Genomic DNA, 27,573 nt, shown 5'->3' on the forward strand with positions numbered 1-27,573 from the left:
ATATCCCTAGGGTATTAGGAGGAGGTCAAAATCACCCCCAGACCAAGCACGGTGGCTCATGTTTGTAATCCCAGCACTCTGGGAAGTCGAGGCAGGCCGATCACGTGAGGTCAGGAGTTCGAGAACAGCCTAGCCAACATGGTGAAACCCTGTCTCTACTAAAAATACAAAAATGAGCTGCGCATGGTGGCACGTACCTGTAATCCCAGCTACTCGAGAGGCTGAGGCAGGAGAATCGCTTGAACCCAGGAACTGGAGGTTGCAGTGAGCCGAGATCATGCCACTGCACTCCAGCCTGGGTGACAGAGTGAGATGCCATCTTAAAAAAAAAAAAAAAATCACCCCCAGTTGAGAACTACTGGTTTAGAGTGTAATGGGGTGATTACCAGGCCAACTTCGTACCATACAGATAAGGAAGTCAAAGGCTAGGCACATTAAATGCCTTGTTCAATTGTACACAGCTGCACAGCTGGTTAATGACAGATCTAATTCAGAAAGTCCAGATTGTTTGTTTGTTTCTTTGTTTGTTTTAGAGACAGGGTCTTGCTCTGTGACCCAGGCTGGAGTGCAGAGGCACGACTGTAGCTCACTGCCTCGCTGCATCCTCAAACTCCATGCCTCAGCCTCAGGAGTAGCTAAGACTACAGGTGGGAGACAGAGGATCTCTCTGTGTTGCCCAGGATGGTCTCAAACTCCTGGCCTCAAGTGATCTTCCAGCCTCAGCCTCCCAAAGTGCTGAAATTACAGGAGTGAGCCACTGCACCTGGCCTGCCAGGCTCCATTGTAAAAGCTTTACATATCTGAAATCTTTTTGTCTTAAGACTGACCTTACTAGGTAAGTATTACTTATCATTATTATTAGAGACAGGGTCTTGCTCTGTCACCCAGGCTGGAATGCAGGCGCACAGCTCACTAAAGCCTCAACCTCCTGGGCTCAGGTGATCCTCCCACCTCAGCCTCTCCAGTAGCTGAGACGAAAGGCACACACCACCATGCCTGGCTAATTTTATTTTTATTTTTTTGTAGAGACAGGGTTTTGTCATGTTACCCAGGCTGGTCTTGAACTCCTGGGCTCAAGCAATTCGCTCACCTCGGCCTCTCAAAGTGTTGGGATTATAGGAGTGAACCACCACACCTGGCCTGTCAGGCTTCATTTTTTTTTTTTTTTTTGAGACGGAGTCTCGCTCTGTCACCCGGGCTGGAGTATAGTGGCCAGATCTCAGCTCACTGCAAGCTCCGCCTCCAGGTTTACGCCATTCTCCTGCCTCAGCCTCCCAAGTAGCTGGGACTACAGGCGTCTGTCACCTCGCCCGGCTAGTTTTTTGTATTTTTTTAGTAGAGACGGGGTTTCACTGTGTTAGCCAGGATGGTCTCGATCTCCTGACCTCGTGATCCACCCGTCTCGGCCTCCCAAAGCGCTGGGATTACAAGCTTGAGCCACCGCGCCCGGCCCAGGCTTCATTTTTAAGAGCTGTATGTATCTGAAATCTTTCTGTCTTAAGACCAACCTTATCAGGTAAGTACTACCTTTATCCCCATTTTATAAATGAAGAAACTGAGGCATAGAGGTCCAAAGTCATCCAACTCCTAAGTAGCAGAACTAGATGCAGCCCAGGAAGTCTGCTTCATGATCATTAAGGGGAAAGACTGAAGATGCCGAATCAGAAGGGAGGAAAAATGGGTCAGAGGCTGGAAATGACAGTGATTAGAGAATAACTGGCTGAGGTAACAGGGCAGCTAGACCTGGGGTATTAGGCAAATCCTTGGGAGAGGGGAGTTCTCACCCGGAAGGGAAAAGTTGGGCAGGGATGTTGGTAGGAAAGGCTAGAAGCTGGAGGAGAGGAAGTTGGGAACTCACACAGTGTATCCATGTAGGGACAAGATGAGGCTTCTATTGACCTTCTGAGTAGCAGAGAAGGAACTTCCCGACACCAGGCAGGGCAGGGTCTCTGCTGAAGACTGATACCAGTGAGCACCAGCCACTGATGTTAATATTTTTCCCTAAAAACCAACTTGAGAACCACCACATTTTGCAAAATGTTGAGATCACTCCTCTCTGAAAAATATAAAGTGCTTTGGGTAACATTTTATGAATTTTCAAGACTTGTATGTTTCCACGACTAGTTCATAGACAAAATATACAACTTAAAACACACGTGATCTCCTAGTGCACAAACACACACACACATACACATCATAGCTAAATGAAAATACCAAGCATAGAACTGCTTTACCACACATTTTGCCAGCACCTCATGTCTCTTCAACACTTGGCTTTACAAAAACAAATTTTCGGGACATGTTTTGTCTTTTACACTTTCCAGTTTTCACAGACCAAGATGTTAATAAAAGTAAACAACTTGGGGAAATCAGATGAGTGTTATCATATTTGTAAATATCAGGATCTCTAAGAAGGAGAAATGTCATGTTTTACCCTTAGTGATGTAATAGCACTTATGTGGAAATTCACCCATAGTATGTTAAGTATGTAAACTGTGGTCATACTCAAGTTTACCAGGACTATCCAGGTACTAAAACTAACAATAATGAAAATATATTTTAAAGGAATACGTAAGTGATAAAATGTGAAGTGCAGCAGAGTAACTAAGAGCAAGTCCGTTAGAGACAGACAGGTCTAAAACACCAGCATCATAGTATCATGTATTAGTATATATTGGTGTAACACATTACCATTATAGAGTTCTTGTGAGGATTAAATGAGATAGTGTTACATAAAGGATTTAAGGAGCACCGTGCTAAATGTATCTTAGCGGCTATTGTTCTAGCATGAATAATAATAAATTTAATAACCTTCTTAGAAGTCTGAGGGTTTTCCTGACTTGGCTTTAATGAGTTTTAAATCCTGGTGCTAATTTCCATGTAGGCAGGTATATATTCATTCTGTTACCTCAAGGCTGACGTAATGGAGTTGAATCAGCAATTCCCAGAGCGTGGTGCCCCAGTGCCTAAAGGTCCTACCTTCAGAGGGCTACCAAGAAAATAACTATTTTCATAATAAGTATAACGATTATCATTCTAATGTTACTAACAATAACAAAGAATTTCATAATAATGCTAATTGTCTAATACTATTTTCGTTTGCAATTATGTTGACATTTACACTGATAGTGCAAAAGCAATGGTAGGTAACACCACTGATACCTTAGCATGAGTCAAGGCAGTGTTACCCAGCTGTGCTGGTACACACAGTAGTCGTCACTTTCATGTGTTCATAGAAAAAACAGAAGCTAGTTTCATTAACCAATGTCCCTGACGAAGCAGTACTTCTATTAAGTCCAGCCCCTTGAGTGTACATCTTTTTAATATTTCATGTGATGAAATGGGAAGTACCCATTAAGCACTTCTGCTGTGTACTGAAGTATGATGGTTATCTTGAGGTGAAGCACTTGTTCCTCCGTTTGAGTTGGGAATTAACTAGCCACATTTTTCACAGAACACTGTTTTTACTTGAATGAGTGACACAAACTGGTATTCAGATTTGGGTATTTGGCAGACATTTTCTCAAGAATTAATGAAGTATGTCTGTTACTTCAAGGAAAACAACTGAAAATATTTGTTACTAATGAAAAAAACTCAAGCTTTATAGCTTCTCAATACTTAAAGACTTTCATGATGAGATCAATGGTGGTGATATTAATGAATGTGATTAGGCTGATATTGTGTAATGACATGTGACAATATTTGTAAGATCTGAATAACTCAGACATGTTCCAAATGAAAATACATGCTGTTAATACAATCAATCATACATATGTAAAAAAATCCATTCAAAGTGAAAAATAGATCAATGGGATTTCCTTGACATGGTTTTAGATTTCACATTGCAACTAACCTTTAAGAAACTGCAACTTGTTGGCCGGGCATGGTGGCTCACGCCTGTAATCCCAGCACTTTGGGAGGCTGAGGTGAGTGGACTACCTGAGGTCAGGAGTTCAAGACCAGCCTGGCCAACATAGTGAAACCCCTAATTTTGTAAAAATACAAAAATTAGCCAAGTGTGGGGGCATATGCCTGTAGTCCCAGCTACTCGGGAGGCTGAGGCAGGAGAATCACTTGAACCTGGGAGGTGGAGGTTGCAGTGAGCCAAGATCATGCCACTGCAGTCACTCCTGCCTGCGCAACAGAGTAAGGACTCTGTCAGAAAGAAAGAGAGACAGAGAGAGAGAGAGAAAGGGAGAAAGGGAGGAAGGGAGGGGAAAGGGGAAAGTATAACTTGTCAAGTTTTGGTGTAATATCAAAGAAAAATATCCAAAATGATATGAAAAGGCTACTAAAATATTCCTCCTTTTCCCAACCACATATCTTTGTGAGTCCAAATTTTCTTCATATATTTCAAAATATCATACATTATAGATATATCCAAATATAAGAATTCACTTTTCTACTGTTAAGCCACACATTATAGAGCTTTACAAAAATGAAGAATAATGCCATTCTTCTCACTAGTTTTTTTTACATTTAGGACCATATAGTTACTGTTCATAAAAATTCATTATAGTTACATATAATAGGTTTATTATAAATATTTAAAATGAATTATTAAAAAAAATTTTTTTGGAGATGGAGTCTCTGTCACCCAGGCTGGAGTGCAGTGTCGTGACCTTGGCTCACTTCAACCTCCGCCTCCCAGGTTCAAACGATTCTTCCGCCTCAGCCTCCCGAGTAGCTGGGACTATAGGCACATGCCACCATGCCCAGCTAATTTTTGTATTTGTAGTAGAGACGGGGTTTTGCCATGTTGGCCAGGCTGGTCTTGAACTCCTTATCTCAAGTGATCTGCCCGCCTCAGCCTCCCAAAGTGCTGGGATTGCAAGCATGAGCCACCGCACCTGGCCCAAGAGTGTAATGAGATTCTGAGACCAAAAAGTTTAAGAACCACTATTTTAAATAGTTCTGCAAAGTTGGTCTGGTTCTCCCAGGAAGACAGTACTTAGAGCCAAACCTACTGTAAGAAGTGATCATTTCCTAGTAAGGTTCAGTAATGGAACATTGTTAGGGAGGAAACTCAGAAGCTGGAGTTAGTATTGTAACAGTTCATTTTCACAGTAACAGATAAGTGGAATAGATCAGGACCGTTGGGCTCAAGAAGGCAAACAAAGTCCTTTTTTGAAAGATAGGTTGCATGTCTGCATTAAGGAAAAAGAACTGAAACATTGCTTTTTTTTTTTTTTTTTTTGACAAGTTATTGCTCTGTCACCCAGGCTGGAGTGCAATAGTGTGATCAGGGCTCACTGCACCCTTGATCTCCCAGGCTTAACCGATCCTCCCATCTCAGCCTCCTGAGTAGCTGGAACTATAGGCACACACCACCAGGCCTGGCTAATTTTTTTGTATTTTTTATAGAGATGGGGTTTTGGCCATGTTGTCAGGCTGGTCTCAAACTCCTGGGCTTACACGATCCTCCCACTTTGGCCTCCCAAAGTGCTGGGATTATAGGCATGAGCCACCCAGCCAGTGGAGAGACAGGATCTTGCCATGTTGCCTGTTATAAGTAAAATGTTTATTTAGAATCCCAGCACTTTGGGAGGCCGAGACGGGTGGATCACGAGGTCAGGAGATCGAGACCATCCTGGCTAACACGGTGAAACCCCGTCTCTACTAAAAAAATACAAAAAAACTAGCCGGGCAAGGTGGTGGGCGCCTGTAGTCCCAGCTACTCAGGAGGCTGAGGCAGGAGAATGGTGTGAACCCGGGAGACAGAGCTTGCAGTGAGCTGAGATCCGGCCACTGCACTCCAGCCTGGGCGACAGAGCGAGACTCCATCTCAAAAAAAAAAAAAAAAATTTATTTAGAAACAGAATGCTTGTTCCTCTGTACTGCATGGAAAAATCAGCATTTAAACAAAATTTTTCTCAGCAAGACAATTTTACTTTCTGCAGAAAGGGTGCTCCTCACAGATGGAACAATGGTGAGCGCACACCTGAATAAAGGAAGGAAGCAATTTTTATCCCTTACACAGTTTGACCCTGTTACTGTGTCTTCTCTCCATTGGCTGCAGCCAGACCTTACAATTTAAACTGAACCTGATAGGCTAACAACTTAAAACTTTTCTAAATAGGTAAAAGCAATGGAGAACAAAGGAAAAGAGAAAATTATTTATGAAAAGGTTTAGAAAAGTAGTAACATTCCCAAAAAAGGAGGGGGCGTAGGCTGCAAGCTGGGACATGCCTGTGAGCACGTCCAGCATATACATATTGGTTAAAGTACACGGACATAGAATGTACTCATTCCCTTAGATCTAACAGCTACATAGGAAAGGGCTAAACAAAGAGTTATGAGCATGAAGTAAGGTGACTTGAAGGAAGTTAGTCTTTAAAAGAAACTATTATTTCAAACACTTACTATTTATTCTTTAACAATAAGGGAAACTTTGAGGAGGAAACTTTTTACTTGCTACATTGCTCAAGCTGGTCTTGAACTCCTGGGCTCAAGCAATCCTCCTGCCTCAGCCTCCCAAAGTGCTGAGATTACAGGCATGAGTCACAGAGCCTGGCCCTGTTTGTTCCTGATGTGTCTCCAGACAGATTAGGGAGAAATTTGTCCTTCTGTGATTCAAATAAGACAAAAGGGGATGGCAATTGGATCTCACCTCCGGCCCACAATTCCAGCTCAAGGTGGGAGGTCATAATAAAGAGTGTTAGAACATTTCCTTGCTGGAATGGTACCATGGTCAACTGCAGAAATTTAGCTCTAAGATTGATGTGGGAACCCTTCAACTGTCTGTCTCCTTTCCAGTCAACAAGTGAACAATGCCAGCCCTGAGGCCCAGGAGCTTTTCAGATTCTGGCCTTCAGTCTAAGGGTAACGATGTTAAAACTTGAATATTGTTTAGGCTCTGAATTTAATAAGCAATAAAAACCGTGAGAAACTATTTGACCCATTTCAGCCTCTTGATGGCCTGAAATTTCCATCTCACCGAGATGAAAAGAAGAAAGGCATGATCCAAGTAAAAAATGGGTTGTCTGTCCAACAGGAAAAGGAAGCAATAGGGATGAATTCTAGCTTTAGATGGGATTGTTTCTGGAAATAGGCGACACGAAGCACCACCAAGGTCAACGCCAAGGAATGAGTGGAAGTCACCCAGTAGGCTCTCCAAACCTTCCTTTAATCATTGAGAAAGTGTTCCTTCCACATCCACCCAATCCATCTTGGTCACAAAAGACCATTTAGCTTCAAGACTGCTCCTATGTGAAGAAAATAAAGAATAATGATTCACGTGATCCCTGAAGTCGGCCTGGCTAGATCTCAATCCTGACTCTACCAATTGTAATGACCTGGGCAGACGATGCCATCTCTCAGGCTTTAATTTCCTTCTCTGTTAAAATGACAAGGGGCAGTACTGATTTTATAAGGTTCTTACGAGGTTTATCTAAAATAATGACTATCAAACACTTAACATAGGACATGGCACACAATGAGTGCCGAATAAACGGTAGTTATTATTAGGGAGATTCTTTGCTTCGTATTCCCATCTGTGAGCAGTTTTTTTCCGTTATTTCTCCGCAGAAACCCTTTCTCTCCGGGCTGCTGATCTGCGAAGCATCTGGTCCTTCATATCCCTGAGTCATCAGCATGAAGATGCCGGGTTTGCGAAGTCCTCCCTCCTCCTTCTGCTCTCTAGGGCTCCCTCTCCTGACTGCTTAGTTCTCCTGGGGGCCCAGACCTAAATTTCGTGACGGCATGTCTTTCTCGCGGCCGGGCCACCAGTCTTGGAGGAATGTCCTCAGTCCCCTTTGACCCAGAGACCACCAGACAGGCGGCGACAGGACTCCGAGGCACGCCCTGGCTTCCAAGTAGCTGGAGACAGGGCCGCGCCCGGAGGTGAGCAGCAGGCGGTGGGCGGGGCCGCGCTCCTTCTGAGGTGGGAGCGAGGCCAGGCGCGAGGCCACACCCCGAGGTACGAGAGCTGGGGGCGTGGCCACACCCTTGTTGAGAGCTAGGCTGAGGGCGGAACCGCGCCCCGAAGTGGGTACGAGGCTGGGGGCGTGGCCGCGCCGGTGAGGCGGCCAGGACCGTTAGAGATGCGCCAGCCGCCCCGTAGGCGGCGCGCGCAGCCGCCCGCAAGGCGTGAGGCAGCGCAGGGGTTAAGGCCGCCGGCGTCACCTGGGCGTCGCTGAGGAGACCCGCGAGCCAGCGAATCCCGCGCGGGCGGGGCGAACAGGTGCCCTCGCGCGTCAGGCGGCGGCAAGGGGCGGGGTGAGGGGACGCGGCCGGAAGCCCGGGGCGGGGCTCTGCCGGCCCGGTGAGCCGGGAGGAGCCGGGGAAGTCAGGAAGGAGCTCGCCGGGTTGCACGGCGCGCGATGTGGAGCCGCCGCCTCGGCCCCTGCAGCAGCAGCCGCCGTCGCCGCCGCTGCTGCTGGGGCTGCCGCCGAGCCGAGGGTCATGGAGCGCGGCTGCAGAGAGCGGCCGCCGGCAACAGCAGCAGCAGCAGCGAGCGTCGCGGCGACTGCGGAGCGCAGCCCGCCCCGTGAGGGGCTGCCCGGCCGGCGGCGGCAGCAGCAGCAGCGGCAGCGGCAACAGGGCGGCTGAGAACCCGGCGGCGGCGTTCCTCCTCGCTTCCTTCCCCGCCCCGCTTCGCCGCCTCTCAGCCTCCGTTCCTGAGTCCTCCCTTCCCCAGCCTTCCCGTTCCCATCCCCTCCTCCGCCTCCACCCCCATCCCCATCCCCTCCTCCCGCGCGCGCGTGAGCAGCTGAGCCCGGGGGCGGGGGAGGGGGCGCGTGCCGCCGGCGCGGGGGAGGGGCGGGCCGGCGCGCGCCGCGCCCAGGGCTCGCGGGGACCCGGGGGGCGCGTGCCGCGGCGCGAGGCGAGGCGCGAGGCGCGGGGCGCGGGGCGGCGCGGCGGGGCCCCTCCCCCCTGCAGCCTGGCGCGCGCCGGCCGGGCCGCACCGCTGCGGGCTCCGCGCGCGCGGGCCATGTCCGCCTTCTGCCTGGGCTTGGCCGGCCGCGCTTCAGCACCCGCCGAGCCGGACAGCGCCTGCTGCATGGAGCTGCCCGCCGCGGCCCGGGACGCAGTCCAGAGTCCCGCCGCCGCCGCCGCCCTCATCTCCTTCCCCGGGGGCTCCGGGGAGCTAGAACTGGCGTTAGAGGAGGAGCTGGCGCTGCTGGCGGCCGGGGAGCGGCCGTCGGACCCCGGGGAACACCCTCAGGCCGAGCCTGGGTCTCTGGCCGAAGGGGCCGGACCGCAGCCGCCGCCCTCCCAGGACCCCGAGCTGCTGTCAGTGATCCGGCAGAAGGAGAAGGATCTGGTGTTGGCGGCCCGGCTGGGCAAGGCGCTGCTTGAGAGGAACCAGGACATGAGCCGGCAGTACGAGCAGATGCATAAGGAGCTGACAGACAAGCTTGAGGTGAGGACCTCCCGCCCGGGATGGGTGGGGAGCAGGGGCCGCCCAGGCACGCGCCCGGCCCTGGGCAGTTTTGGGAGCCACTCACCCCCACTTCGTTGCTCATCCTACCTCGCAGAAAATCTGGAATGAATGGGGGAGGGAGGATGGAGGATTATCAGATTTCATTGAACCCACTTGACTTCCCCACCCTGCTCACAGCAAATGGGTCCATGCATGGCTCCAGCCGCTGTGGGCCGTTCTATATACGTACTGTATCCAGCATCTAAAATAGAGCTTACAGTATGACTAATTTATACAGCACTGAGGTGATGTCTGCATACAGAGAAATGAGAAAGTCGGGAAGCATTTAAAATATGCTCCAGGTTTTCAGAGTAGTTAATCTCTAATCAGGGTGTTAGCCTAAAGCTTTCCAGTTTGGGCGTTAAGGCCTCTAGATGCCCTTGTCTTAACTTCCTGGCAGCTCAGAGTTGTGGGAAACAAGTGCCTCTAAAGGAGCTTTATATAGCCTTCAGATGCTCAGGGATTAGGAATTGTGGTTCCATTGCAGAAATCAGGCGAGCCAGGGCTCAACATGTGACCGCTGGTAGTGGATTTAATTTGGGCCTCAGTATTTATATGTATTTGAACAGTACTTTTCTGTGTTCTGGGTCTCAGGCTTGCAGTTGAATGACCAAATGCAACCTATGAGAACCATATTACTTTTAACTTCTGTTATAAAATACCTCTTAAGGTATCTGTAATATTTCTGCCAATTCCCTGGGCCAGTCTTTCAGAGTTGTTTGTTTTCTTGCCCTTAACTAGAAAAGGGCCTTGAATGCAGTACAGAATGCCAGCATTTCTAAAAATTAGATTGCCAAAAAAGGGGCGGGGGGTGGGGAAAGGGAGTCACCTGTGACTTACCTTTTCTGCCTGTGCATTTACTATTATTGTTACCTAGTTTAGTTGCAACCAGCTCTTTTCATTCTTATTACAGCAAGAGAATACTACAGACCTGAATGAGGTTTGAAATTGACCCTAATCAGGTTCCATATCACTGCTACTGGTTGAACAGTCAGAATGTAAATTCAGAAATATTCTATAATAAGATTTAAGTATGCCTGTAGTCCAGCGACATAAAAGTAAATCCAGGATATAAAAAGGAAACCTGTGAGTGCCCTGTAGTTTGGTTGGCCTGTTAACTAGGTCTGCCAGTCGATGAACTCCTGAGATACCTCTCTGAAAAGTCGTTTGTGAAACCTATATTTAGACTGCCAAAAAGCAGCCTAATGAATTGAATTGTTTAATTTTCACTTGAAGTAGAGGTCTAGAAATAAAAAGCTGCCTTTTTTTTTTTATAAAGAGATTCAATTATACGACTTTGTAAAGAAGCACAACTACAGAGATTTATACTTGTGATTTGAAATTTCTTCTGTGAAGGACTTGATTGAAGGGACAGCTAACTTGAAAGGAACACCATATCAGTTTGATTAGTGCCAGATTTCATAGTAATCCTGAGTGTGCAATTACATACATCCTGGGTTCCATGTGGAGCCTTTATACCTTTCTTCAACAAAGGGCAAAGATTTCAGAATTGTAACAAAAAAAAGGTTGTATTGTAAAAGAATAAGTTATCTTTGATATTTTATTTACTTAATGGACAACAATAGTTTAAAACTCAAACTATTTTTTAAAATCTTCATTCCTCTGCAGGTCAGCATATGAACTCTAGTTTTAAAAGTTCAATTTTAAGTTCTGGAGATAGTCACACAACCATGTGAATATAACTAACATATACTTAACATATACTTAAAGGCCAAATATTGATCATTGTTAAAATTCAGTAATGAGGGGAGTCAGTTATATTATTTCTTCTAGGTATGTTTGACAATTACAAAAAATTTTAAAGTTTTAAAAACATACATTAAAGATACTAAGAGAGTACCTTTAGTTGCTTGTTAATTCTTCTAGTATTAATGTGAGTGACAGACCTGGTTTACAGAGTACTGTTTTATTTGACACCTCCAGTTTAGTTTTCCCCACAGTACATTTTTTGAACAACCTAAGTTTTAGAATGTCTGTTTAGACAAAGTACTTTCTAACATTTAGTGCAAACTACTGTACTTTGTACCTTTTTCTTTCTCTCTCTCTTTTTTTTTTTTTTAGACAAGATCTCACTGTATCCCCCAGGCTGATCTTGGCTTACTGCACCCTCAAGTGACCCTCCCACTCAGCCTCCTGAGTAGCTGGGACTACAGGCGCATATTACACGCCTGGCTAATTTTGTAAAAATGTTTCCTAGAGATGGGGCCTCACTATGTTGCCCAGGCTGGTCTCAAACTAGAGGGCTCAAGCAGTCCTCTTACCCTGGCCTTCCAAAATGGTGGGATTACAGGATTGAACCATTGAGCCTGGCGTGTATTTTCAATTAAATCAAACACTTGGGAGTATAAAACCAATACTTTAAGACACATTTATTCATGAGAGAACTTGACCAGAAAAAAAACATTTATAATATTCCACAAACTGTCAGACATTTGGACTCAAACACTTTTTCTTACAGGGTGGTTTGAAAGAGAAACATGTGAGTGGACTGAGAGAATGCCACTTTTCACTATTGAAAATAAGACTGGTTTTATTTTAGTCCCATCTTCTCCACTACTACAAAATCGGCACCTTTCTCTTTTGTTTTTTTTTTTTTTTTTTTTTTGAGATGGAGTCTCGCTCTGTTGCCCAGACTGGAGTGTAATGGTGCTATCTCGGCTCACTGCAAGCTATGCCTCCCAGGTTTATGCCATTCTCCTGCTTCAGCCTCCCGTGCAGCTGGGACTACAGGCGCCTGCCACCACGCCTGGCAATTTTTGTGTGTGTGTATTTTTAGTAGAGACGGGGTTTCACCGTGTTAGCCAAGGTGGTCTCGATCTCCTGACCTTGTGATCTGCCTGCCTCGGCCTCCCAAAGTGCTGGGATTACAGGCGTGAGCCACCCTGCCCAGCCGGCACCTTTCTAATTTTGGGACAAACAAGGCATTTTCAAGATCTTTTCTATGTATTCATTAGTTAATATTAAATACCTCTCTGGTTCTGTGTACTAAGCCCAAGATTTTGTTTTTTTCATTTCAAACGTTAAAGTACTTGATGCTACAGTTTTGTGTCATTAAAGCCATACTATTAATATTTAAAGTCTTCAGTGGTTTAAAGGTTAACATAGAAGTTTTTTAGTTATATGCCTCTTGGGGTTAAAATGAAAATTCAGGTTAATTGGAAAAACTGTAAGGTTTGGGCACTTTTTTCTGCTCTTGAGTTGACTGTATTTTATTACTCATTCACTGAATCAGATGCTTAAAGTTCTTTTTTTTTTTTTTTTTCCTTTGAGACAGAGTCTTGCTCTGTTGCCCAGGCTGGAGTGCAATAGCATGATCTCAGCTCACTGCAACCTCTGCCTCCCAGATTCAAGCGATTCTCCCGCCTCAGGCTCCCAAGTAGCTGGGTTTATACCCACCCACCATCAGGCATGGCTAATTTTTGTATTTTTTAGAGATGGGGTTTCACCATGTTTGCCAGGCTGGTCTTGAACTCCTGACCTCAGGTGATCCTCCAACCTCAGGTGATCCTCCCACCTCAGCCTCCCAAAGTGCTGGGATTACAGGCGTGAGCCACTGTACCCAGCCCAGATGCTTAACGTTCTGAAGGCATTTTTAAAAATTTCTTTTCTTTTCATCTACAATTAGCCCTTTTGCTTTTAAAACTTATATCCAGTCATGTCCTTAGCTTTTTCCCCAAAATATGAAGTAAGACAGTAACTTGTATTTATATACTTTTTTTCTTCAGGAATTAAATATTTGTTGTTAATGTACAGGATCTTCCTTTTTTCCATCATGGCTGAGTGGATTATCCCTTTACTGCAGAGATTGTCCTCTTCCCTCAGTTATATTTTCCTCCTCCTTCCCTAAGCCAGGCCAATTCTCATTAGTCCAGTACTATTTTTTTTTAAAAGGAAAAACAAAAGATGAAAATGAATATATAATGGGAGTCACTAGTAGATTTAGGGAAGAAAACCCAGGGGTTCTGATTTGCATTCAGTACTTGGACCTTTTAAATAACAGTACTTTTCAGAACCATGCACTAGACTTCTGAGCATATTGTCACTTTTTTGGTTTTTTTTTTTTTTTTTTTTTTTTGCAGAAATCCATTTCTGTAAAGACCTGTTTTATGTAGGCTAATGATCTTAATTTTGGGTGGTGGGTTTTTTTTTTTAGTTTTAAATAGACTTTTTTTTTTTTTTTTTTGGAGACAGAATCTCACTCTGTTACCCAGGCTGGAGTGCAGTGGCACCATCTTGGCTCACTGCAACCTCTGCCTCCCAGGTTCAAGCGATTCTCCTGCCTCAGCCTCCCGAGTAGCTGGGACTATAGGTGTGCACCATGCCTGGCTAATTGTTGTATTTTTGGTAGAGACAGGGTTTCACCATATTGGTCGGACTGGTCTTAAACTCCTGAGCTCATGATCCGCCCACCTGGGCCTCCCAAAATGCTGGGATTACAGGCATGAGCCACTGCGCCCAGCCATAGACTATTTTTTAAAATGGTTTTAGGTTTCCAGAAGAGCTGGAAAGATAGTACAGAGAGTTTGCATATACCCTGCACCCAGCTTCCTCTTACTAACATCTTACAATAGTATGGTACCTTTGCCATAATTATTGAACCAGTACTCATGTGATTACTAACTAAAGTCTTCAGTTTATTCAGATTGTCTTAGCATTTATCTAATACCTTTTTCTGTTCCAGGATACCATATTACATTTAGTTTTTGTGTCACTTTAGGCTCCTCTTAGCTGTAACTGGCAGTTTCTTAACCTTATTTTTGATAACCTTGACAATTTTGATATTAACTTTCTAAAATACTATATAACCCTGAGAAACGAAGGAGAGCATAAGCAGAACTTGACCTTCACACTTCCTGACAGTCTCCCTACAGTTTTCTAGTTAATTTAGCACTTAATTGAAAATATAATTCTAGGAGAAACTTTTCTCAGGGCAGATGCTAAATTCTGTACAAAGTGGTAAATTCTGTATGTTTATTAATAGGAAAGCCTGGAATTTTCACAGGATTGGGAAACACGAAATAGGAAGTTTGTCTCATGTCCAAAGAAATACAAGGACTGAATAGACTGATCAGCACCACCTGTCCTCAGCCCTGCCTCCAAGTGGATTGGATTGTTTTAGTTGGTTGGTTGGGCTCTTCACTAACAGCTGTTTGCTGAATATTTTTAAATCACTCTGTTCTTTTAGAACGCAAGCCTAATTTATCTGGCCTCTCAGTAACACTGTGATTACTGAGTTCTTGCCATTGCCTTCTGCTCAATCTTTTTCGTTTTGAAAAAATTGAATAAAACCAAGTATCACAATTTTAGGATTGCAATTAGCATTTGTTCCTGCGTTCCATCTTGCTGAAGTTTCTACAGTGACTAAAACATTCTCATTTTTGGAAGTTAAGCACTACAAGGGATGCATAGAGCAAAAAATTCTCATACTGATGAGAAGGCCCTCCCTTGTCATTTCTTTTCCCACATTGCTCCAAACAGACTGTATAGAATATAATGTGTCTTTTCAACAGGTACATTCGAGTGGCTATTTCCAAATGAGTTGTCCCCTTAAAGTTGTCAACTTGGGAGTTTTCGGTGAAAACCGCCTTTGCCAGTGTGCTCAGAATGTTAATTTTCGATTGCTGTTTTTATCTTTTGGCACATTCTTTTGACTGCTCTCAGTCATGGTAAATTTTCATCTTTTTGGGGTTAATGACTTTCAGAATGATTCAAAAGTCACTCAACAAAGTAAGGAGAATAAGATGGCAGGATGAAGGAGGCTAATATCATTTTTTAGACACACCCCAGATGTGAAGTAATGGAACTTATTTTCTTGCATGACTGTAAGCTGTCCCTTATGGCTTTCCAAAAGAAGCATTCTGAAAGATATTTTGAATGGTGAGAACTTCAGTAGAGAGAGAGTATAGCCTCTCAAGATAAGGAGATGACTGAATAGTCTGAAAGAGAAGATTCATATGTGCATTTTAGCTCATTCAAACAATCTCAGTGCTTGATGTCAACCTTCAGTGTGTCAGAATTTCCTGTAGAACTCAGTATATATACATATACAGATATACACACACACACATGCGTAGATGCCTTAGACTTCAGTCTATTATTTATTGAATCACAATCTCAGGAATTGGGGTCCAGGGTGTATTTTGAATAGTTACATGAGAATGTTTCTGAGAGCACCAAAAGTTCAGGACCATTACTTTCACTTAGATTTCCTAGAGTCTTTGAAGTATAGATTTGGCTGTTGTACATATTGTGCTTTTTAAGTAGGAGAACATACTCTTTTCAGAGGCGTGCATATTTATCTCAGAAACAGAAAGTTTTTTTTTGTTTTTTTGTTTTTTTTGAGATAGAGTCTTGCTCTGTCACCCAGGCTAGAGTGCAGTGGTGCGATCTCAGCTCACTGCAAGCTCTGCTTCCCAGGTTCGTGCCATTTTCCCGCCTCAGTCTCCTGAGTTGCTGGGACTACAGGTGCCTGCCACCAAGCCTGGCTAATTTTGTTTTTTGTATTTTTAGTGGAGATGAGGTTTCACCGTGTTAGCAAGGATGGTCTCGATCCTGTGACCTCATGATCCGCCTGCCTCAGCCTCCCAAAGTGCTGGGACTACAGGCGTGAGCCACTGTGCCCGGCCACAAAAAGATGTTTTTATTTCCCTCAATCCAAAGGAATCTTGTTTTATTGAGCTGCTACATTAGACCATAGGTACTTTTCCTGCATACCATCTTTCATATGCAATTTGTTTTATCAATCTCTCCCACTAGAATGAAAACTGTGTACAGGCAAGGACCATGTCTGTTTTGCTTATTAGAACGTCCCTAGGGGCCGGGTGCGGTGGCTTACACCTGTAATCCCAGCACTTTGGGAGGCCGAGGCGGGCGGATCACGAGGTCAGGAGATCGAGACCATCCTGGCGAATACGGTGAAACCCTGTCTCTACTAAAAATACAAAAAAATTAGCCGGGCGTGGTGGTGGGCGCCTGTAATCCCAGCTTCTAGGGAGGCTGAGGCAGGAGAATGGCGTGAACCTGGGAGGCGGCGGAGCTTGCAGTGAGCATAGATCGCACCACTGCACTCCAACCTGGGCTACAGAGCGAGAGACTCCGTCTCAAAAAAAAAAAAGAATGTCCCTAGGACAGTGCTTGGCCCATAGTAGGTGCTCAAGAATGAATTAATGTACCAGAAATAAATATGCAAGGCTTAATGGGCCATGATTTAAAGTAGCCCTGAACCTGAACTTGCCCTAATGATTTTGAATTACATTACTCTATATAGCAGCACGTATTTATTGAGCTGTGACTTAGAGAACCAGACAGAGTCAACTGACTTAGACAAGCCCTGCTTTGCCATTTACTAGTAGTGACCTTGAGATTGTCACTTAACCTCTTCTGTTGCTTCATTTGTAAGAAGAGATGGTTAATTGAAAAGATATCTGGAGTTCTTTTTATCTCTGAAAAATTCTGTGATAGTAAGAGCCTGGTATTATGCCATGGATAATAGGTGACTCCATGGATAATAGGAAGCCTCCTTATAAAAAGTAGGGAGGGTGCGGGGCACGGTGGCTCACACCTGTAATCTCAGCACTTTGGGAGGCCGGGCCGGGGGGATCACGAGGTCAAGAAATGGAGACCAACCTGGGCAGCATTGTAAAACCCCATCTCTACTAAAAATACAAAAAGTAGTCCCAGCTACTCGGGAGGCTGAGGCAGGAGAATGGCGTGAACCCGGGAGGCGGAGCTTGCAGTGAGCTGAGATCCGGCCACTGCACTCCAGCCTGGGCCACAGAGCGAGACACCATCTCAAAAAAAAAAAAAACAACAACAAAAAGTAGCTTGGTGTCATGGTGTGTTCCTGTAATTCCAGCTGCTTGAGAGGCTGAGGCAGTAGAATTGCTTGAACCTGAGAGGCAGAGGTTGCAGCGAGCCAAGATCTTACCACTGCACTCCGGCCTGGAGGACAGAGCAAGACTCCACCTCAAAAAAATCAAAAAGGATTTTAGTTATGGGACTCATTTTTAGTTGTTTAAATGTGTAGTTCACCAGTTGATTAGATGACTGGCAAATTTCAAGTGAACTCCCTAGTCTAGAACCTCATGCCTAAGGATAAGAATAAACATAATAACTTTAAGTATTTTCAGTAAGAATGGCGTTCTCTTTGTGAAGCCAGCTTCTTCCCTGATGTGGAAGAAGGAATATCTTTGTAGCTGTGAATTGGGTAACTTGTCCTACGTGGTAGGGTGTTTTATTGTGTCGACTAACTCGGAAAAAGAAGTTAGGAGAGCGTGGAGATTAAAATAAAAAGCTGTGGAATTTTTATCAATGTTTAAATCCTCTTTACTTTTCACCCAGCACTTAGAACAAGAGAAACATGAATTGAGAAGACGATTTGAGAACCGAGAAGGGGAGTGGGAAGGCCGCGTGTCAGAGCTGGAGAGTGATGTGAAGCAGCTGCAGGATGAGTTGGAGAGGCAGCAGGTTCATCTGCGGGAAGCAGATCGAGAAAAAACACGGGCTGTCCAGGAACTGTCGGAACAGAACCAAAGGCTATTGGATCAGCTCAGCAGGGTGAGTCACAAATTATGAATTTAAGATGTAAAATACTAAAAGTTGAAATAGGCCGGGCATGGAGGCTCATGCCCGTGACCCCAGCACTTTGGGAGGCCGAGGCGGGAGAAGCACTTTAGACCAATTTGGGCAACATAAGGAGACCTCATTTCTACAAAAGTTTTTTAAAAATTAGCCAGGCATGGTGGCACCTGCCTGTGGTCCCAGCTACTTGGGAGGCTGAGGTGGGGGGATCGCTTGAGCCCGGGATGTCAAGGCTGCAGTGAGCTGTGATCAATCATGCCACTGCCCTCCAGCCTGGGCGACAGAGTGAGAGCCTGTCTCGAAAAAAACAAAAAGTTGAAATAGAGCTTCTGTGTAATGTCAGTCATATAGATGATAAGAGCAATTCTAATTTTGTATGCCTTTGTTTTTAACAAAGTTCAGTATTTCTATCTACAAGAACTTTGGTATTACTGAACTAGGAGTCAGGAGCCAAGATGCATGCTTGTGGTTAACAGACTTCAACAATCACTTAACTTGGGAGTTTTCTCATTTTTAAAATGAAGGGGTTGTGCTTAATGACTTCTGAAATTTTTATAGCTCTGAAAGTTCATGATTACTTTACCTACAGAAAGTCTATCACTGGCAAAATTATGTTTAGTTAAAATATTAAAAGGTACTGTCTTTAAACTTTTTAAGCTTAGGGAAAATTTTTAGAACAATTGAGTTTTATTGATGTTGCATTTGTGAATGTACATTTTTTGTATTGTTTAAATATGAAAAGAAATGTGTATCTGTATTGAAAATTTGTTTTATTTCCACATTTAGTAAACATTCTTTATTTGTACCTTTCTAAGGTGGTGTCGTGGAAGTATTAACCAAAGTCAAGGCTGTAAAATAATTTCAAGGAAGGAGGTTGAGGCAGAATAGATGGAAATCTAATTTAAATACAGAACATATCTTTTAAACAAATGCAGGAAGGTTATTAATACCCTGGTCTATAAATCCACTTATTTTAGAAAATTAAGACTTGGATTTACTATTGTTCCTCAGCCCTTCTTGTATATTGAAAATAAAACAACCAACTCTTCAGTTACCAGAGAAAAAAGAACTTCTCTGATATCATCCCTCAGTGCTGATGTTCTCATGGGAGCAGTGCCGTGTCTGCATGGTTAGTGTTTGGTGCTTTGGTCTTAGAGAAAAGTGTAAATAGGGCAGCATTTCATAAATTCCTGGATCTTCCACTAATTTGATGGGTGATGCTGTATGAAGTTATTTCACTAGTTTGTGTTGTAGTTGCTTCCTGTAGTTATTCTGAGGCCAGTGAAAAAACATGTCTCACAAGAATATGGGAAGTAAATGCCAACAGTAGGGAAGGGAGGAGAAGAAGGAAAGGTAGAGGAGAGGGAGAAAGAAGGAAGGAAAATGATGCTTAGTAACTAGGAAAATAGTTGCAGGGAAATACCAGAATGTTTGTGAGAGGTGAGGATTCAGGCAATAGGTAGAGCTAAAGATCTCGCCTGCAGGTTTCCCATCTGGAGAATCTAGTCGCCCTTTGCTTGTCTGGGAAGTAGGAGTTGGACAGTTCAGGAAGTCACTTCACAGAGCCAGCTTAGTAACAGGATTTCTGATTCAGTTCTTTTTTATTTTTATTTTTATTTTTTTATTTTTTTATTTTTTTGAGACGGAGTCTCGCTCTGTCGCCCAGGCTGGAGTGCAGTGGCCGGATCTCAGCTCACTGCAAGCTCCGCCTCCTGGGTTTACGCCATTCTCCTGCCTCAGCCTCCCGAGTAACTGGGACTACAGGCGCCCGCCACCTCGCCCGGCTAGTTTTTTTGTATTTTTTTAGTAGAGACGGGGTTTCACCGTGTTAGCCAGGATGGTCTCGATCTCCTGACCTCGTGATCCACCCGTCTCGGCCTCCCAAAGTGCTGGGATTACAGGCTTGAGCCACCGCGCCCGGCCAAAACCATAGCGTCCCTGGGTGGGCTCAAATCTGATTCAGTTCTAAAACCTTTTTTCAGCAACTGGGAATGGAATCTTTATCCTTGTAAAAATGTTTGTTTTTGACTATTTTCTTTCATTATTCATGAAAGATTCAACCAGAGAGGCCTGGCTAGATTGATTTGTTTGTTCAAAAACATTTAATACATACTTTGAGTAAGTGTTTCTTATGGAGACTTATAGAATGAATGCCACAAACCGGAAAAATTAAAGGGGAATTTAAAATTTCTTCGGGGCTAAGTTCATGTTACAAAATAACATGAGCTAAAGCAGACTCAGCCCTGTGAAAGACAGGTGACCAAGAGAGATGAAGGGAAAAAGCAGATCTCAGCGTGACATAGCAAAAGCTCATGGAGCTTGGAATCTGACTCTGGTACTCATTAACGGGGTGACGTTGTTTGTGCCTCAGTTTCCTTTTCTTTAAAATGGGTATAAAAATTTATGCCTCATACAAGTACTGTTGAAATGAAAAATGAGATAATGTGTTTATGTTAAACAGTGTGGGAAGGTAAGGATTTGTTTCAGTGTTGTTGGTTATTTTACTAAAGCAGTGTCTTTATAATTTGTTCACTTTGCCTAATTTTTTATAGAAAATCCTGATAAGCTGCTCCTAAAAGAATGTAGGAGGATAACATTTCTACTAAATCTAGATTTTTGTTTTTCTCTCTGGCCTTGAATATAGGCCCTTGTTGGGTTTTATAGCTTTTTCCCTTTTTTCAAGCAGGACCAGCCCCTAGGGTTTCTATCAGCAGCAAGTTTAGATAGCTTTTTATTAACTGAGTATCCAGGAACTAGAGGAGTTAAGTATTTTGAAGTGAATTAAGATTCTCCTAGGACAACATAATCAACAGAGGTAGTAGAAGGCTGTACTTTTCTTGTAGTGTTTATAATGTGTTTTTATAAATATGAAATGTATAATATCTAATATCTAAAATGTAGTACAGTATTTCTTTGATACCTTCATCCAGAGTTTACATACATCTCATTGGCTTCCTTGGCCTCCAAGGCTGCTCTTCTCTTTATTAATAACAGCTTTATTGAGATATAATTCACATACCATAGAGTTTACCTTTTAAAAGGTACAATTTGGGACTTAGTGCAGTGGCTCATGTCTATAATCCCAGCACTTCAGGAGGTTGAGGCAGGAGGATCACTTGAGGCCAGGAGCTTGAGACTAGCCTGAACTATACAGTAAGACCCTATCTCTACAAAAAAAAATGTTTAATTCTCCATGTGTAGTGGTGTGTGCCTGTCTGTAGTCCTAGCTGATTGCTTGAGCTTGGGAATTTGAAGCTGCAATGAGCTATGATCACACCACTGCACTGCAGCCTGAGTGACAGAGTGAGACCTTGTCTCTTAAAAAAAAACTTTTAAAAGCGTATAATTAGATAGATTTAGTTATTTACAGAGCTGTACCACCATCACCATTATCTAATTAGAGAACATGTCACCCTCCCCAAAAGAAACCCTGTACCCATAGCAGTCACTCATTTCTCCTAACCTTATAAGGACGCCAGCCGTATTGCATTAGACCCACCCTAATGACTTCATTTTAATTTGATTACCTATGTAAAGACCCTGTCTCTAAATAAGGTCACATTCTGAGGTACTGGGGTTTGAACTTCAATATATGGATAGGGGAAGGGGAACATAATTCAATCCATAAGAAATGTGTTGGGGTTTTCTTACCAACAGATACAACTCTTGGATCTTAATCAGTGCTGTCTGTGGGAGGTGTTCACAGTAGTGTTAATTTTCTTGGGGATTCCATACACTTAATAACATATTTACATACCAAAGATACATAAGCCTTTGGCCATATGACTAAGAGCTGCCATGGTTCATGGGAAGATACTTAGAACCCTTAATTTTATTCTTTGAGAAAGTCCCAATCCACCTCTCTCATTACCCTCCTCTAATGACTAATCTGCATTCTATTCCTTAGAGTAAAATATGAAAGCCTTTATTATTTTTTTAGATCTTCTTTAATTCAACATTCAGCAAATATTTATTGGTCAAGGCACTGGGAATACAGTGGAGAACACAAGTCCTCTGTTTTACGAAGCTAGTAGGAGAAGATGTATAAATAACTGAACAATCCACAAGATGCAGATTGCATTAGGTACTATGAAGGGTGATTTGATGGAGACTGACTAGAAAGCAGGGAGCTTTTTCTACCTTACAAAGAGTCGGTAGGGGGCAGGGCATGGTGGCTTACACCTGTAATCCTAGCATTTTGAGAGGCCAAGGTGGGTGGATCACCTGAGGTCAGGCGTTCGAGACCAGCCTGGCCAACATGGTGAAACCCCGTCTCTACTAAAAATACACAAATTAGTCGGGCATGGTATCGTGAGCCTGTAATCCCCAGCTACCCGGGAGTCTGAGGCAGGAGAATCGCTGGAACCTGGGAGGCAAAGGCTGCAGTGAGCCGATATTGCTCCACTGCACTTCAGCCTGGGCAACAGAGCAAGACCACATCTTAAAAAAAAAAAAAAGTCGGTAGGGAAGGCTTCTGTGGGGAGACAGTATCTGAGATGAGACCCCACGGGTGAGGAGCCAGCTGTGGAAGAGCCAGGGGAACAGCATTCTTTGATGAATACTGTTAGATTGTAAACTCTATGAGAACAGGGACTCCATCTGTCTTGTTTATTGTTATAAACAGGTATCTAGCAGAGTGGGCATTCAATAAAAGATGGTTGGTTTTGTGGTTGTTGTTAAATGATTATCTAAAATACCCAATAAGGAACTGTCAAGAATACACTACCCCTCCATGTACTCTGTAGAAGTGCACGCCTGACTTTCACACTCAGTCTTAGGCTGTGTGTATGCTGTTTGAAAACCAGTTGTCAAAAGATGCCATGGATGTCAATGCTTTGACAGGCAACCCATAGCTAATGGTGACTCAGTTGCCTAGAGACTTAATATTATTATCATAGATATTCCTGGAATTGCATAAAAAGCCAGTCTTCAATGAATTGAGAAGAGTGACTACATATGAGAATGGACAGAGCTTTTGTGCATTGATTTAAAGTCTGCAGGTCCTTTTGCATTGCACTGTGCTTCTCCATGGTCTGCAGGTTGGTCAGTTACAGAGAGACTGGTTCTGTAGTTCTCTGACTCTGCTGATAGGTATGGAAATGAGCCTTTCAGCTTTTACAAAAAATTCTTGTCTCATGGGATGACTGGCCATTATTTGGGTTTAGGTGTCATTATGGCTTTCCTGTCCTTCCTGGGAGCGTACACTAGACAAAAGAACTCCCTGTCTCCAACTCTGTGTCATCTCATCTGTTCTCATGCTCCAAATGGTCTGTAGTATGGAGAAGGAGGCAGCCAGAGGTTCTCTTTTGGAAAGCTGAATGGTGATTGCATCTGAGCAGAGCCTCATGTAGGATATATGATTGCTCACTGTACAGCCCTGATGGCTTCTTCAAGAGTGAAACTCTTGAGAATTCACCTTAAAATAATTATTTTTTTCTTTTATTATTTATTTAGGTATTGTGTTATATCCTTTTTGCATTTGTTTTCCCAGAGCCCCCTCCATTTATCCCTTTCCTCTCATCACAGTGCTACAAGTGTCTCTAACAAACCTCTCCCCAATTTCTCACATCCAGAATTGGGGTCATGTGCCTTGTCACTATGGCTTTGGGTATTACTACCTAATACCCAAAAGGAGAAGCTGTATTGGTAGCAGTGTATAAAAGGGGCTGTTTCAAAGGCTGAATGAAGCCAAGATGGATTTCTTTTTTTTTTTTTTTTTGAGACGGAGTCTTGCTCTGTCGCCCAGGCTGGAGTGCAGTGGCCGGATCTCAGCTCACTGCAAGCTCCGCCTCCCGGGTTTACGCCATTCTCCTGCCTCAGCCTCCCAAGTAGCTGGGACTACAGGCGCCCGCCAACTCGCCCGGCTAGTTTTTTTTGTATTTTTTAGTAGAGACGGGGTTTCACCGTGTTAGCCAGGATGGTCTCGATCGCCTGACCTCGTGATCCACCCGTCTCGGCCTCCCAAAGTGCTAGGATTACAGGTGTGAGCCGTGCCCGGCCTTGCCAAGATGGATTTCTACTATAGAGTCACTGAGATAGGGAGGGTGATAAAGAGCATTCAACAGGAAGTTAGGCCTAGGTCCAAGGCCAGGAGAATCCAAAGCCTGTACTTTAAACTAGAAGGGATTAGACCAAGAGATACCTGGAGAAATGGTCTAAAGATTGGTGAAAGAGAGACTGAAATAAAGAAACAAAGATCGGTTATAGTTAGGTGAAGCCAGGAAGTTTGAAATCTATGTTTATGAAAGATTGGCCCCCAATGGGGTGTTCTTTTTATGAACTTTGATTTATCTGGCTAGGATAGGGTCGGCTTCTTAAGGAACTTAGCTTTACTGAATATTCCTTAGCAGATATTCAGAAATTCTAGTTTTGCCTCTATCCTAAGTTTAAGTTTTATAGATTTGTTTGTTTGTTTTCGAGAAGGATTTTCGCTCTTGTTGCCCAGGCTGGAGTGCGACGGCACAATCTCAGCTCACTGCAGCCTCAGCCTCCTGGGTTCGAGGGATTCTCCTGTCTCACCCTCCTGAGTAGCTGGGATTACAGGCGCCCGCCACTACATCCGGCTAATTTTTGGTATTTTTAGTAGAGGCGGGATTTCACCATGTTGGCCAGGCTAGTCTCAAACTCCTGACCTCAGGTGATCTGCACGCCTTGGCCTCAAAAAGTGCTGGGATTATAAGCATGAGCCACCATACCCGGCCTATAGATTTTTAAATTTAAAAAATGTTTATTGTGTTTCCTGATGGCAAAAAGAATTCATGTTCACTGGGAAATAATATTGAGACAATAGCGAAATATTCAGTGTAAACAGTGAAAATCTCCCATGATCCTCTTCCGAATAAAATACTAGCCACGGTTTGGTGTTAGTTTTTTTTTTTGTATTTTTTCATATGTGATACACACACACACACACGTTGTACATAACTTTTCTACTTATTTTGCTTTCTTTTTGTTTGTTTTTGAGACAGAGTCTTGCTCTGTCTCCCAGAGTACAGTGGCTGGAGTGTAGTGGCACAATCTCGGCTCACTGCAACCTCTGCCTCCTGGGTTTAAATGATTCTTATGTCTCAGCCTCCCAAGTAGCTGGGATTACAGGTGAGTGCCACCATGCCTGGCTGATTTCTGTGTTTTTAGTAGAGATGGGGCTTTGCCATGTTGGCAGACTGGTCTCAAACTCCTGGCTTCAAGAGGTGATCCTCCCACTTCAGCCTCCCAAAGTACTGGGATTACAGGTGTGAGCCACCACGCCCAGCTGTTTTTGCTTTCATTTTAAACAAAAGGTTTTAAACAATTTTTTTTCACTTACTATATCTTGGACTTTTTTTTTAAAGCATTTAAAATGGTTTATATAGTATTCCATATAGCACATATGGAGGTACCATGGCTAATGTAACAGCTGTGCTATCGAAGGGCATATGTATTGGTTATAGTGATTTAGTGTTACAAACACTGCTGCAGTGAACATCCTTGTTCATATATTTTTGCACTCTTAACATTTTTCTAGGATAGATTGCTACAAACAGGATGGCTAGGTCAAAGGGTATGTCCATTTAAAGTTTTATTAGATACTATCATATCGCTCTGAGAATGTTTTAATAGTCTATACTCTCCTCATATCTACCTTCATCAAGAGTGCAAAACCTGTCATTCTGTATGCATACATAGTACAACTATAAAGAAAACTGAGGTAATTATCATCACAAAAGTCAAGATAATGGTTACCTGGGGAATGTGTGTGGTTGAGAGGGAGGATGCCTGTCATCATGGAATGGTGCCTGGAGAGGAGGCTTCTGGAAAGCTGGCAGTGTTCTGTTTCTTGACCTTGGTGGGAATTATGTGGGTGTTTGCTTTATAATTATTTGTTAAGCAAGACATATTTGTTTTATGTATTTATCTTTATATATGTTATATTTCACAATTTTAAAAATCATTAATTCATTCAACAAATACTTATAATGTGCACCTACTATATGTGAAGTCACTGTTCTGAGTAACAGTGATACTACAGTGAACAAGGTGAATTCCCTGTCTGAAAATAATGCAGGAGGTTGACAGTGAAGAAGGAAGTATGTAAACAGACAAATCAGCTAGTGATAGTACTATGAATAAAATAAAACCAGGAAAGGAGAAGAAAGTGGTAGCTGTAGAGACAACTCAATATTTGATAGGATTCTCAGGAAGGAACCTTTGGGGAGGTGAAGTTTGAGCAGGATAAAAAGGAGCAAAAGAGTATTCCCGGCAAAACAACATGTAAGAGCCTAGGAACAGTGGAAAGAAGGATGCTGTGACTGGGGTGTGGTCAGCTTGGGAAGGGTTAGGAGATGAGATCAGAGAGGTAATCAGCAGCCAGATTTCATAGGACCTTGCCAGCTACCAGGGGTTTTATTCAGTGTGCTGGGAAGCCAGTGATATGTTTTTGCCAGGGGAGCATCATGACCTGATTGATAACAACTTTTAAAAGGTTACTCTAGTTACTCTAGGAGGATGGATTATTGGGCTGAGGGTGGAGGGATACAGATGGATGAAGAAGTGACTCCCCAGGTAGAATTGATAGTAGCTTTGATTATGGAAGTGTTGAAATGGGTTAGGTTGGATATATGTTTTGAAGGTAGAACCAACAAGACTTACTAATGGAATAAATGGTTGTGGGAAGGAAGGTTAAAGAAAAAATAATCAAATGTGGCTCCTAGGTTTTTGTCTTGAGCTACTGGAGGAATAGTGGCATCATTAACTTGAGAGACCAAAGGCTAGAGGAAAGAAAGGGATAGGTTGGAATTTAAAGTCAAATTCATCTTAGACTGTGTGGATAATTAAGGTTGAGATGCACTTTACATATCCATATTAGTTTCACATAAGTAGAACAAATGAGAATTCTGTTGTATTGAGATGAAATACTGAGTTAAATTTCTGCAGCCTTCTGAGGTCTCTCAGGACCTGAGACTCTGTTCTAGTACCTTTCGTGAGGTTGTCACCAAGAATTTCCTCATTCATAGTGACAGAAGCTGAATTCAGACAAGAGTGTCCCCCACCCGCCCCACGTACACACACTCAGCTCCTAGAAGAACCACCTTGTGAGTTCATGTCTGTGAGGTGAGATGTGTAGGAGGAAGTTAATGCAAACAGGTGCTTTTTCTGTTTCCTGCCTGTTTGGAGCTGTTTTCCTCAGTCAGCCTCTAATGCCTTATCCACACACAAAGAATACAGTTTGCATACTAGCTGAAACTAATCTTCTCTGAAAAGACTAATTTTCCTCTGAAGGGTAAACAGATCCTTGTTCTTTAAACAGCTCATTTTGGATTAGCAGCTCTGCGTCTGGTACACTTCTTGAAGCAAATTTCTCCCAGGTTCCTTTCTTGAAGTTAAAGACAGTGTCCATAAGTGTCACCGCCACTCTGCCTCTGTTGAGTGATGCAGAACCATTTTTGTTTCTAGGACACTTTACGGTGAGCAACAGCTGCGCATCAGAAGTTTTAATTGCTGAATGGGCTTTTGTTTCTTTTGAGGTGGGGGCTGTATTATTTGTTTTTTTCTTAAAAGTCTGCTTCATT

General features: G+C 43.5%; 1 protein-coding gene across 10 annotated transcripts in view; it reads left to right on the forward strand.

Annotated features, from left to right (window-relative positions):
* The first annotated feature begins 8,254 nt into the window (after positions 1-8,254).
* Positions 8,255-27,573, forward strand: part of BICDL1 (BICD family like cargo adaptor 1) — a 109,174-nt gene continuing 89,855 nt past the window's right edge. For 7 of the 10 annotated variants that reach the window (XR_010579618.2, XR_012420748.1, XR_012420749.1 and 4 more), the window contains exons 1-2: positions 8,255-9,364; positions 17,786-18,001. Coding sequence is in view for 3 of the 10 variants with exons in the window: in XM_045366657.3 (XP_045222592.1) it covers positions 8,933-9,364; positions 17,786-18,001 (648 nt within the window). In the remaining 7 variants the exon portion in view is untranslated. Of the gene's footprint in view, positions 9,365-17,785; positions 18,002-27,573 lie in introns of those variants that run through there. The other 3 variants (XM_074008032.1, XM_074008034.1, XM_074008035.1) reach the window with 1 other exon arrangement.

This window comes from Macaca fascicularis, chromosome 11 (genome assembly GCF_037993035.2).
Source record: "Macaca fascicularis isolate 582-1 chromosome 11, T2T-MFA8v1.1".
NCBI classification, from domain to species: Eukaryota; Metazoa; Chordata; class Mammalia; order Primates; family Cercopithecidae; genus Macaca; species Macaca fascicularis.